The 12,890-nt window shown below is 37.6% G+C and overlaps 1 protein-coding gene across 2 annotated transcripts in view; it reads right to left on the bottom strand.

Annotated features, from left to right (window-relative positions):
• Positions 1 to 12,890, bottom strand: part of PRKCB (protein kinase C beta) — a 707,688-nt gene that overhangs the window by 414,993 nt on the left and 279,805 nt on the right. For both annotated transcript variants that reach the window (XM_044658176.1, XM_044658168.1), the window contains exon 4: positions 4,023 to 4,134. In XM_044658176.1, the coding sequence (XP_044514111.1) occupies positions 4,023 to 4,134 (112 nt within the window). The remainder of the gene's footprint in view (positions 1 to 4,022; positions 4,135 to 12,890) is intronic.

The following is a 12,890-nucleotide window of genomic DNA, read 5'->3' on the forward strand; positions in this document are numbered from 1 at the left end:
TCATTGATCTCTGCCCTCCTTAATTTGTTAATATATGCACTCAAGGATATAAATTTCCCCCTGAGTACTGCCTTGGCCGCATCCCACAGAGTTTGGTAGGATGTCTCATCATTGTCATTTTCTTCAATGAAATTGTTGATTGTTTCTATGATTCCTTCTTTGACAAATTGGTTTTGGAGAATCATATTATTTAATTTCCAATTAGTTTTTGATTTTCCTGTCCAGGTGCCCTTACTAATTATTATTTTTATTGCATTATAATCTGAGAAGTTACATTTATTATTGATATAAAATTTTTAAATATTATCTTAGGTGAACTGCCTTGTATGCCTTAAGGCAATCTAAAAGTGTAATCTAGGTTATATGGTACAATAGGAAGAGCTTTGAATCTGGAGTCAAAAGACCTGGATTTGAATCCTGACTCCAACATTAGAGCTTATGTAACCTTGGACAAATCAAGTCACATAAGTTCCTGTTTCCTGATCTATAAAATGGGGATAATACAAGCATTAATTAGCAATTGAAGTCACTAGGTGGCATAGTAGAGAGAGAGCTGAATCTGGAGTCAGCAAGAACTGGTTTCCAATCTAGCCTCAGAAACTTACCAATTCTGTGGCCTTAGACAAGTTATTTAACATTTTTTATCTCATTTTCTCAAATGTAAATGGAGGAGGGGGGAATAATAATAACTGTAAAATGAGTATAATAGTACTTACTTCCCAGGATTGTTACAAGGATTGAATTAGGTTACTTTTATTTAAAAAAAATTTTTTTTACCAACTCATTGCTTTTATTTTTTTCAATTACATGTAGAAACAATTTCTTAACAATTGCTTTCTGGCCTTTTAGAATCCAAATTCTCTCCCTTCTTCCTTCCATGCATCCCTCCCTCCTGAATTAGGTTATCTTTAAAGAACTTAAAGAACTCAACACAGTATTTTGTATATGGTAGACATTATATAAATGCTAACTACTATTATTATATTATCAGGGCAGCTAGGTAATGCAGTGGATATAGTGCTAGGCCTGAAGTCAAGAAGACTTATCTTCCAGATTAAATCTTGCCTTAGACACTATAATCAGCCTCTTGTTTTTATACTTCCTAGCTCTGTGACCCTGGGTAAGTCACTTAACCTTGTTGGTCTCAGTTTCCTCATGTATAAAATGAGCTGGAGAAGTAAATGGCAAAACACTATGGTATCTTTTGCAAGAAACCTCCTAATTGGATTATAACTGAATATTATTATTATTTTATCACTATGTCACAGTGTTGCAAACAAAACATGCTGTAAACTTAAAGCACTCCAGAAATGTGATCTTTTATTATCATTATTTCTGCCCGTATAAATATGTTATTATTTTTAGTTATCCCTGCTGGAGAGAGGTAACCTCAAGTTCTCAAAGGCAGAAGGTGGGCACAGTACCAGCTACAGCAAGTTCTATCAACTTGAACCTCCTCAGAAATGAGCCCAGAAATAGGTTACATGTCTAGTGACTGATGGCCAGCATAGCTATCTCTGAGGAAAGGATATAGGTACAGGGAAATCCTATCACAGGTCTGGGGTTACTGTCTTCTTTTTAAACCCTTATCTTCCAATAATACATATTGGTTCTAAGGCATAAGAGTGGTAACAGCCAGATAATGGAGGTTAAGTCACTTGCCCAGGGACACACAATGGGGTTGCCTTCTAGTAAGGGTACTTTTCAAGAAGGGTAACTGCAGGCCAAGTATAAAAGTATCTGCAATTGCTGATGACTACAGACTGGCCACAGGGGTTCTGGCTCATCCCTAACTTGTGAGAGGAAATGCATTGTTTTGGGCACAGCCAGTCTCCAAGACCATTTATTGATTGCATTTGGGGAGCTGTGATCAGTCAATGGAGAGAGTACCCACACTGATGAAATTACAGATCTCTGGAATATCGAAATACTCTTGCCTGCAGAGCCTCCAGCTGTCATCCTCCCTGCCTTAAAGGTTGGCTCTTTGCTTGATGAAGGCATTCTCAATTACCAAATGCTCCAGACATGTCACTCAACCTACCCTCAAGGGTTCCTAGCAGACATGGGCTAAAATATATCTAATCTAGCTGACTCTGCAACAGTCCCCAAAGAAGGACAGCCTCTACTTGGAAAAAAGGATGGCAACTGATTGCTAAATTACCCTGTATTTTAAAACCTCCTGAACCTGTGACTGATGAGAAACAATCATAACTTTTCACAAAAGGAACACCGTAATAGAAAGAGTCTTGAATCTGGGAGTCAGATATCCTAGTGCTGACACTTGTAAGTTAGCAGCCAGGTGGTACCATGGATAGAGCTCGGGACCTGGAGTCAGAAAGACCAGCTAAATCCAGGCTCAAATACTTACTAGCAATGTAACCTTGAGCAAGTCACTTAATGACTGCTTGCATCAGTTTCCTCATTTTTAAATGGAGGTAATCATAGCACCTACCTCTCAGGGTTGTTCTAAGGATCAAATGAAATAATCATTGGAAAACTCTTAGCACAGTACCTTGCACATAGAAAGAGCTTAAAAATGTTAGTTATTATTACTGTTGTTGTTGTTAAGTGACCTTGGGCAAGTTGATTGACCACTCTGGGCCTCAATTTCCTTATCTGTAAAAAGAATGATAATCCTTTTACAAAGGAAAGCACTTTGCAAAGAGTAAAGGATAGTGTACGAAGTTTTTTTTTATCATTTTTCCTTCCCTGAAATCATCCCTGGACATTTTGTCATCCATGAAGCTTATTTTGTGAAACATAAAAGTTAGCAAATATCTCAAGGCCAGCCTAGCTCAGTTCAGGAAGGCAGTGGTGCTGTGGATGCAGTGCCAGACATAGAGTCAGAAAGACCTGAAATAAAATCTTGCCTCAGACACTTATTACTTGTGTGACCCAGGGTAATTCATTTAACTTTTCTCTGTCTCAGGCTATAAATGGGGATAATAAAGCACCTCCCTCACAGGGTCATTGTGAGAATCAAATGAGATAATAAATGAAGAGCATTTTGCAAACTTTGAATAATATATCATTATAAGCTATTATTATCATTATTATTATCATTTTTAGAGAAGTTTATCACCAGTGTTTGTCAATGAAGCAGATGTTTTGAGCTAGAAGGGATCTTAGAGGTCATCTAGCCATAGACTTTGAGTTAGAAGTGAACTTAAAACTCATTAAGTTTGAGCCTCTTATTTAAAGATAAGGAACTGAGGTCCAAGAAGTTAAGTGACTTGCCCAAACTAAGTGATTTGACATGTAATAAAGGAGACAGCCAGAAACTGAGCCCATTTCTTGTTACTCCAAATATGTCTCTCTTTCCACTGTATCACATTGCATGTAACCCCTTAATCTTAGAGGAGCAAACTTGTATAGAACTGAGCTGTCCAAGGTTCTAGAGATGGTAGCAAAGTACCAAAGAGTCAAACCCAGGCTCTATGACTCCAAAGCCAGCACTCTTTTCTCTACAACATGCTGTTTCCCAATCAAAGATAAGGAGGCATTCATTGCATTTGAAGCATTAGGGATCTCTTATTGAGTGAGGCAGTTCAGGTTTCAGAAAGTATTCCTAGTTTTAATTTAGCTAGAATATGGAATACGTGGAGCAGAATAATGTTTAATGAGACTGATCACTAGTGGATTTTGTCTGGATGATGAGTCCATTTTTAGACATAACAATTTATGAAGATTATCTTAACAGGTGTAGAAGAAATGCCATCTGCACCGGGAGAGGGAATGCTCACATTGATGTAACTATAAATCTAGAAACTGTTGAAGAGTTATTATATTCATGAATAGTCTCTTCAGCACCCACTAGGCCTTTAAATATTAGTCTGAGAAAAGAAACGTAGCCCTAATTTAAACTAAGGAGGTAGTAATAATCACATTTCCATTTCTAAACCATCCAACGATGACCTGTTGATCATTTTGGATGTAAACACCAAACCTCCAAAACAGATCCCTCTGGTTTGCTTCCAGCAGCCAATAAGCAGACAAAAAAGACTCGAGAGGACTTTACTTACTGTCACATTTCATTCCTTGGTGAATGAGCCCATATAGTAAAGAACCGCAATGATCACAAAATGTTGGACTGGAGTAAGTATGGATTTTAAACTTGTGCTTGCTCCGTGGATCCTGAAAATCAAGGGGAAAAGGGATTATTATTGATTTGTAGGAACCAAAGCACTCCAAGTGATCACTTATAAGTAGCATAAATATATAAATATGATATATTTATATTACTATATAAAAATATTAAAAATGTAAACATAAGTAGCATAAGTATATAAATAATAAAAATATACTTCAACTTTTATAGAATGAGTCTATGATGTATAGAGCCCAGCCTAAAGCCCTATTCTTTTCATGTTATTCTCCCAACTAAATTCCTTCAATGTTACCCCATTGCCAACAGAATAAGGACCAGATTTCTTAATCTGGTATTCAGTCTTCTACAAACTATTTTCAACCATCTTTGCATTCTTATCTTATACTATTGCCTTTCATTTTCTATTTCCCAGACAACTGGCTTGCCTGCTATTCCCCAAACAAATCCCTTAGCTTCCCCCTCTTTGATTCTTTGCTCATCCTGTACCTTCCACTCATAATTCCCTTCTCACACTTTAATGTATTTATCCTTAAAGGCCTAGATCAGGTGCCTTTTCATTTGTGAAGTCTCCCCCAGGCTCCCCAGCCAGAAGTTATCTCTCCCTGAGGCTGTCATAGATGGCTCTCTTTTCATATCTGTTACAATTCATTTCACTCTCCTTCAATGCAAAAGTCTGAATACCCCTGAATTTTTCTTAAAACACTCACACATACAAATAACACCACAGAGACACCAGGAAATAAACTCTAAGTTGGAGCAAAGAATAAATTCTGAATGGATTGGATAGATTCCAAGATAGATTTTTTAAAAATGATCACCAATAGCTCTACCAAGTCTTCAGAGCCAAGAACAAAGGAGTTCCAGAGAAGGGAAGTAGAATTTATTTCAAGACTTTTCTTCAGTTGTTTCAGTTATGTCCAACTTTTCATGACCTGATTTGAGGTTTTCTTGGCAAAGATACTGGGGTGATTTGCCATTTCCTTCTGTAGCTCATTTTACAGATGAGGAAAGTGGAAGAAGAAAGAGGCCAATATGGTTAAGAGACTTGCCCAGGGCCATACAGTTAGTAAGTTTCTGAGGCCAGATTTGAATTCTGGAAGAGAAGTCTTCCTGACTCCAGATCTAGCATTCTATCTTCTACACCACCTAGCTTCCTTGGTGGAATCATCGCCATGGTTGCATAGGTAGTAGCAAAATTAGGATTTGCACCCAGATACTCTCATTCTAGGATGATTTCCATAATATCATTTTGCTTTACTACTATTCAAAAATCCTTGCATCTCCTAAGTCAGAAAGGAAGGTTTTAGATGACAAATGAAGAGTATCACATCATTGCACATAGATTATATGTTATGTTATCAACATTTCCTGAATTAGATGATACTCTTAAAATGACTTTTCTCTGATGTAGACTTAAGCATCTCTATTCCTTTATACTGCCTTTAATCTTTTATATACTTCCCAAGATGATCTGTTCTGCTGAAGAGATATACTTCAATTGTAAGCATAAATAAATTTACATATCAGTCAATCAGTAGCCTCCTGACTGTAAGCCATTGCCTTCATCAAATATTCCAATATAATAATAAATAATCAAATACAATAGAGACCTCTCTAAGAAAAAGGTATGGGATCACCTGAGAAACCAATCTCAAACAAGGTTATTATTGGTTACTATACTATTTTGAATAATCCCAAAGGAAAAAAATCAAGAATTTAAATTTGCATGAACCATCTTAATTTGCTACTAGTTTTTTTCACAAGATTCCAGACCAATGCTATGCTTTATGGGCTGAACAAAAAATTGTTCACCCTTAATTCAGTCAGACTAAAAAAATGAAACACTTGACTTTACTCTATCAATAAAACTGATAGGACCATGTAAATGTGAATGATTTTTGTTAGGAAGCTAACTCTGGCAGCCCCAAAGGTGGAGTGGAGGAAAGACTAGAGCCAGGGATATCTGTGAGAAAATGGTGTAGTGATCTAATCCGGAGTTGGTTAGGCCTTGGACTGGGGGAAAGAGAGGGCATGGAAAGGCTATGGAGAAGGAAAGAGCAGGAATTTCATAAACACCACAGAGAGGAAATTAATAGAGCATAGTAACATAGAAAAGTGACACTGGCTCCTCCCCAAAAGGAAAGCCCACAAGATATATCTATTCTGAAAGGGAAGAATTATGAAACAATGCCAAATGTGCAGGATGGCAAAAATACTGTTAAAGAATACTTTGGTCTTGGTCAGAGCAATTGTGTGAGAAAAATTCATCTGGTCCCCACTTACTATTCCCTTTAAAGCATGACTGGGCTGATCTCCCAGGTTTTCATTTCCTGTAACAAATTCTTTTCCTGCTATCTGCCTAAACTCTTGGATTTGACTGCCACATGATGTCATTACTATATGAATTCTCTCCTGTCCTTAAACACTTGCTTGCCCTCCCTAGGATTATTTCTCTTAGATTACGTTAATTATTCTTTCTTTTCCCTACCATGCCTCCATCACTTTCCCTTCCCAAGTTGAAGTGATTCAATAATAATCATCAACAGTCACCAAACTGTTAGAGCTATTTCAAAAAGGGGTGGGGGCCTTAAGTGCCATCCCTCCATCCTTCAAGGCCAATCTTCTCCAAGAAGCCTTCCTTGATCATACCAGTCCACTTTTAAGGTGTCTTTAAAATCATTAAATCACAAACCTCTAACACCTTGACCTGGTGATTAGGGGGCACTTAGAGGCAAGGTTTCTACTTAGGGGAAAATGGGGATGTTCAAGTCCAAATTGCTGAAATAAAGGCAATTCTGGTTTAAGGAATGGTTTTGTGGGCAAGGAAAGCAAAAGTGTTCTAGAATTGGGGTAGTTGACATGCTATAAGGGAAAAATCATACTACAAAAGCAATCAACAGGAGTTTTTTCTCATCTGGCTTCTCTGCCCCAGTCAGTACATATCCCAATTGCCTCCTTACTCTGCCATGGTCATAGGATCAAATATTTAGACTTGGAATGAACCTTATAGCTCACCCAGCCCTATCCACTTCATTTTTAAAGGAAAAACTGAGGCCAAAGAGGTTAAATGAGCTTCCCCACGGCTACATAAGTAGTAAATTTCACTACTGGACCCCCATATTTTTACTCTAAATCCAACATTCTATCCATTGGACCATAACATCTCCAAAAAGTACTATTATTCTCATTTTAAATATGAAGAAAACTGGGCCTTCAGAGGACCAGGGACTTACAAGTGGTCACACAGCTGTATCTGAGAAAGGATTCAAACCTGGATCTTATGACATCAAGGTAGGCATGTGTGCAACTACTCAGTATCTCTCTACAGATCCTGAACACCAAAAATGAATTTGGTCTTAACTTCCAGAGAAACAAACAGTGCTAAGAAGTCAGATAGGCAAAGAGGCTGATGCAGAAGTGGGGAGAAGTTGGAGCTTCCATCCCAAACATTCAAGAAGTGTTGGCACAAGCTCAAGCCCAGATGATCCTGGGCAGAAGGGCATAATAAGGCCAGGGGAAGCGCTTGCTTCAACCACATCCCTGAGCAACAGTAAATCTCTCTAGTCCAGCAATACCCTATGTCTAAGTAAAGGACACAAACATCTGTTATAGCGACATTAGCAAAGGATTAGAAGGTTGTGTATGAACAGGAAACCTAGAAATAGCATCCATCAATTGGATATAGATTGCCTCCCAAATATAGGCCATTACCACCACCAATGGTCAAAAAAGGTGTGTGTGTGTGTGTGTGTGTGTGCATTGAAACATGAAGCTTTGAAAATAATATTGATTGCTTTTTTGCATTCCAGATTCATGTAAACTATATTTGGGATGAAGTGGGGAGAGTGTATTAGATTACTATAATTAATAAATTGGTTAGAAATGAGGATAGGAAACAGATAGAAATTTAGACCTATGATTTCCTCAATATAAGGAGTTACCAAACAAGAATTTTCCTGTGAATACAAAGCAGCACTTTCTTAACTACTTATAGTGTCAGAAAATTTTCAGAGCCCTGAAAGATTAAGGGACTTTCCCTGACATGTACTCCCTGAGGTGATACTTGAACTCAGATCTTCACTTCCATTTTCTATAGCAGCTCTGCTTGGTTTCAGCTCCATGCAACATGTCCTAATGCTAGATGTCCCCTGGTGTCCTGTTGCCCTTTCTGGATTCTTTTTGTATATTTTCCCCCCAATTAGAATGGAAGTTCCTTGAGGGAAAAGACTACATTTTTTAAGAACCCTTACCTTCTTTTTTAGAATTGATACAAGTGTCAATTTCAAGGCAGAACAGCAGAAAGAGTTAGACAATTGGGGTTAAGTGATTGCTCAGGGCCACATAAGTAGGAAGTGTCTGAGGTCAGATTTGAACCCAGGTCCTTCCAACTCCAAGTCTGGCTCTCTATACACTATGCCACTGAGTTGCCCCCTTTCTTTTTCTTATTTCTACCTCCAGTGCTCAACACAGTAGCTGGTACATAGTAGATACTCAATAAATGTTCATTGAATTTATTGTGTTGAGTGATTGACTCTGGTGCTATTAGTTTATCTATTATGCCAGGCTTCCTACTTAAAAATACAAATGCACAATAAAATTTCAGCTGGGAAACTGTTTTATTAGAAAGGAATCCTGAAAATATTTCATGAGCTCTGTCTCCCTGAAAAAAGCAGACAGCTCTAATCTTCACCTGTGGATCCCTACAGTGGCTTGTACACCTTGAGCAATAAATAAAGATTTGATGAATGAATGAGAAAGAAGTGGAAAATTACACTGATGTTACCAAAACAAAAACAAAAAATTTGGTCTGACTCTCCTTTTTGCTGGATAATCTAAACCTTACTTTGACTAAGAACAACATGGCCAACAAGTAGCTGACTGCAGAGGCATAAATTAATTTGTTGGTCTGATCTTTTTTGGGCCTGTATACTCTGATTAATCATGAAAAAAGGGAAAAGTGATTGATTAACTGTGTTTGTTTCTAAGGCTAATAACCAGCTCCTCTATTACTGGACCCTGAAACGGGGATGAAGTGGGTTCAATGTTTCTGTCTGAAACATTTAAGATCAGAGTTACAATAGGAAACAAAATCTCACTGCAGATGCATTACAAAGCCATAGTACAATATAAATCCAAATCTGTCAAATTAAAGCTGATATACTAGAAAAGACACTGTACTTGGAGGCTAGAGACCTGGGACCAGACTACATTGTACCACTATCTATATCATTGTAGGCAAATCACATCCTCTTTCTAGCCACAATTTCTTCCTCTATAATGAGAGGGTTAGACTAGATCAGTGATTCCCAAAGTGGGCGCCACTGCCCCCTGGTGGGTGCTACAGTGATCCAGGGAAGCGGTGATGACCACATTATTTTGTATTACATTCTATTCCGAGTTCAATAAATGGTTTCATAATTTCCATGGGGCACTAAGTAATATTTTTTCCTGAAAAGGGGATGGTAGGCCAAAAATATTTGGGAACCACTGGACTAAATGAAGGGCTCTTAAACTAGGGACTATGAAAAAAATTAAATATCTTTAATATCTTTTTAATATCTATATTTCAGTCCAATTGGTTTCCTTGATCATTTTTTATATTTTATTTGCAGCATGTAAAAGTATTATTCAGAAAAAAAAGGATCCAAAGCCTTCATCAGACTTCCAAAGGAGACCATGGCCCAAAAAGGGTTAAAAAATCCATTTCCAACATGGTCTCCAAGGCCTTTTCCAGCTCAGATAATCAATGTTCAAGGATCTCTTTCAGTTCTGACACTATATGTACTGAGGACCCTTGTAGTTCTCAAATTCTGCATTCTAAGGTCTTTTATGATTCTAAGATTCTGGAAATCTATTATCTTATGTTTGCGTACAGCCTATTTTTATGGAGACTGTATTTTAGCATCTGATGATGTCCCCATTGAGTACAGTAGCTGTTTAAAGGGAATATTCACACTGCATCAGATCACACCCTCAAGTTATAAATAAATCCTCTCACCCACCAACACATACACACCCCCTCCCAGCAACCCCCTTCCCCAATCATGGCAAATGCCAGGGATGCAGCACATTCTCTCCTCTCACTGCTGAATTTGGAATGCTTGAATGCAAATGTATGACACGAAATTACATAACCTCTGAAAGTCCCTGTCAGCTTGATTTATGGGTGTATTTCAAAGCTCCCAAGTATGCTAACACCCTGCTCTGCTCTCCCATGGTAGACCTCAGAAATCTGCTTTTCAGAATAGCACACAGAACCTTTTTATAGCTGAATTAGTGAATTAGAAAGTGAGCTCCCTCAAAACTGCAGTTGAAAGAGAATACTTCCTTCCTCCTTCTTTCTGGATGGCGATGAGCCAAGGGAAAAGGCCCCAAGCTGGAGGCTGCCACAGACCTGCCCAGAGAATGAGGTAGATCTCACTTGTTCCTGGCAGACAGCAGTTAGGAAGAAGGGAGTCTGAAAGTCACTGGTGTCAATATTGATAATGACCTTTTCCAAACTAACTCTAATCCTTGGGCTTAATACCCCCCAGGTCTCTTCTACTCTGTTCTTCTTTACAGAAAGCATCAGTAAACTAAGTACTGGGAACTAGAGGGAGACATATGTAAGATGGAGCTAAGAATGTCCTAAAGCAGTCTGGCAAATTGATTCTAAAACCTAACCAATTAGTAATTTATTTCACTGCTTGCACCACCCTGAACCCAGACTGCCTCTATGTAAACTTGAGAATGTCACACATTTCTAAGATTCAGTTTTGCCATCTGCAATATGGGGGTGGGTGGGAGTGCCAGGTAATTTCTAAAGTCCCTTGCACCTCTAAATTGTAGGATTTATGATCTGATGTGGTATATTCTAGGGACTTTAAAGTTTAGAATCTAAAGTATCTGTGAGATATATGACTTTGCTTCCCAAGAACTGATGATCATACATATTTTGTTTCTCTGGAAAATGAAAGTAGTAGACTAGGGGCATAGCTGTGTTGTACACCCTGTCAGTCAAAATTACTATAGTGGTTTCTTTTACTTTACTGTTTTTAATTGTTAAAAGAAAGAGTTCTATGATTAGAGAGGATGGGATAATTAGGAAATTAAAGTAAAATTAAAAAAAACAACAAAAGATATCAATGAAACATTTCTTAAAATAAAGAATATATATGGGCTCTTGATCCTATATTCTCTTGCTATATAAACTCTACCTTGGAGAGCTCATCTGATCTTATGGCTTCCATTATCAACTTAATTCAGATAACTCTAAAATGTATAGGTCTTTAGTTCTGACTTCTCACTTTCCTTCTATTTCCATTTTTTCCAAATCCCTCAGGACATCTCTCCCTGGATACTCTGATACTATTTCCATTTTATGATATCCAAATCCAAATCCATCATCTTCTCCCCAAAACCACTTTCCCTTCCTATCTCCTTTTTTTCTAACAATGGTGTAATGATTTTCTCAAATTTCCCAACTAGAAATGTAGTCACCATCTTTGACATTTCCCCTTCTACTATGCAGGAACAGCCTGATAACTCCCCTCAAAATTAAGAGATTAAAGTAAAAGCGTTTAGAGCGAAGAGAATTTAATATAAGGCATCAAATTTTAGCTCACTATAAAGAGCAACTTCCTAGTAAATTTTAGCTCACTATAAAGAGCAACTTTCTAGTAATGAGAACTACCTGACAAGAGAAAGGGATAACTCAGTAGGTTAGTAAGTGCCTTGTTCTGAGACTGTTCAAACAAAGCCCTAATGGACCCTGGGCAGGTGTGTTATAAAGGATGTTTCTATTCTGTGTTGGAAGTTGAACTAGATGTCCCCTAAGATCTCTTCCAATTCTGACTTTGAAGTTGGCTGAAAATCCGTGGAAGACTATCAGGAAACAAAATTGAAGGACATAATGAAAAATGCCTTGGATAAGAAAGAAGTAAATAGTACATCTAAAAAGGCATATGGCTGTATATCTGATGAGCTCATATTTGAAAAGATGAAAGTAATGTCATACTATCCAAGGGCAAATATAAAACAATTGTGGAGACCTTTGGGGAAGGCTAAAGTCCAGTATGAACTGACAAAGCAAAAAAAATCTAAGAATTTTTAAAGTGTTTTAACCCATCTTGTGGGCAAAACAGGACAGGGGCTGCTATTGGGAAGGAAAAGTCAAAGAAAAGGGATAATCAAGAAAAGATAATTTATTAAACTAACATTTTGTCTTTCATATGCAATGCTCCATTTCCCCCCCCCTCTCTCTCTCTCTCTCTCTCTCTCTCTCTCTCTCTTTTATAACTGAAATGTTACCTCTTATAACTGAAATGCATTCTTTCCTTACCTCCACCTCATGAATTCTTTCTTTTTCTTTTAAGACCTGACTCAAGCAACATCTTCTGGAAGATGGCTTTCCTGATTTCCTCAACTGCTAGTACCCTCCTTCCTAAACTACCTTGTATATAACTACTTTGAATGTGCTTGCATTTGTTTGTTTTTTTGTTCATGATACATATACAAGGTTGGTGGTGCCTGATGAAGAATTGGACACAAATGAAAAACACTAAAAAACCATTCATGATATACATTATCCATGCATGTAAGTTCATGGCAAGTAGAAATCATTTCATTCTTTATACTTCAATTCTCAGTGCCTAGCATAGTCCTCAACACATAGTAGACACAATGAATACCTGTTGATTGATTGATTGATTGATTGACCTTCAACCAGAAAATATAGGGAAGAAAAGAGTTGAAAGAAAAATGAAACCCACCACCAGATAGTACACAGCTGTACTTAATGAAT

Source organism: Gracilinanus agilis, chromosome 1, assembly GCF_016433145.1.
Source record: "Gracilinanus agilis isolate LMUSP501 chromosome 1, AgileGrace, whole genome shotgun sequence".
NCBI classification, from domain to species: Eukaryota; Metazoa; Chordata; class Mammalia; order Didelphimorphia; family Didelphidae; genus Gracilinanus; species Gracilinanus agilis.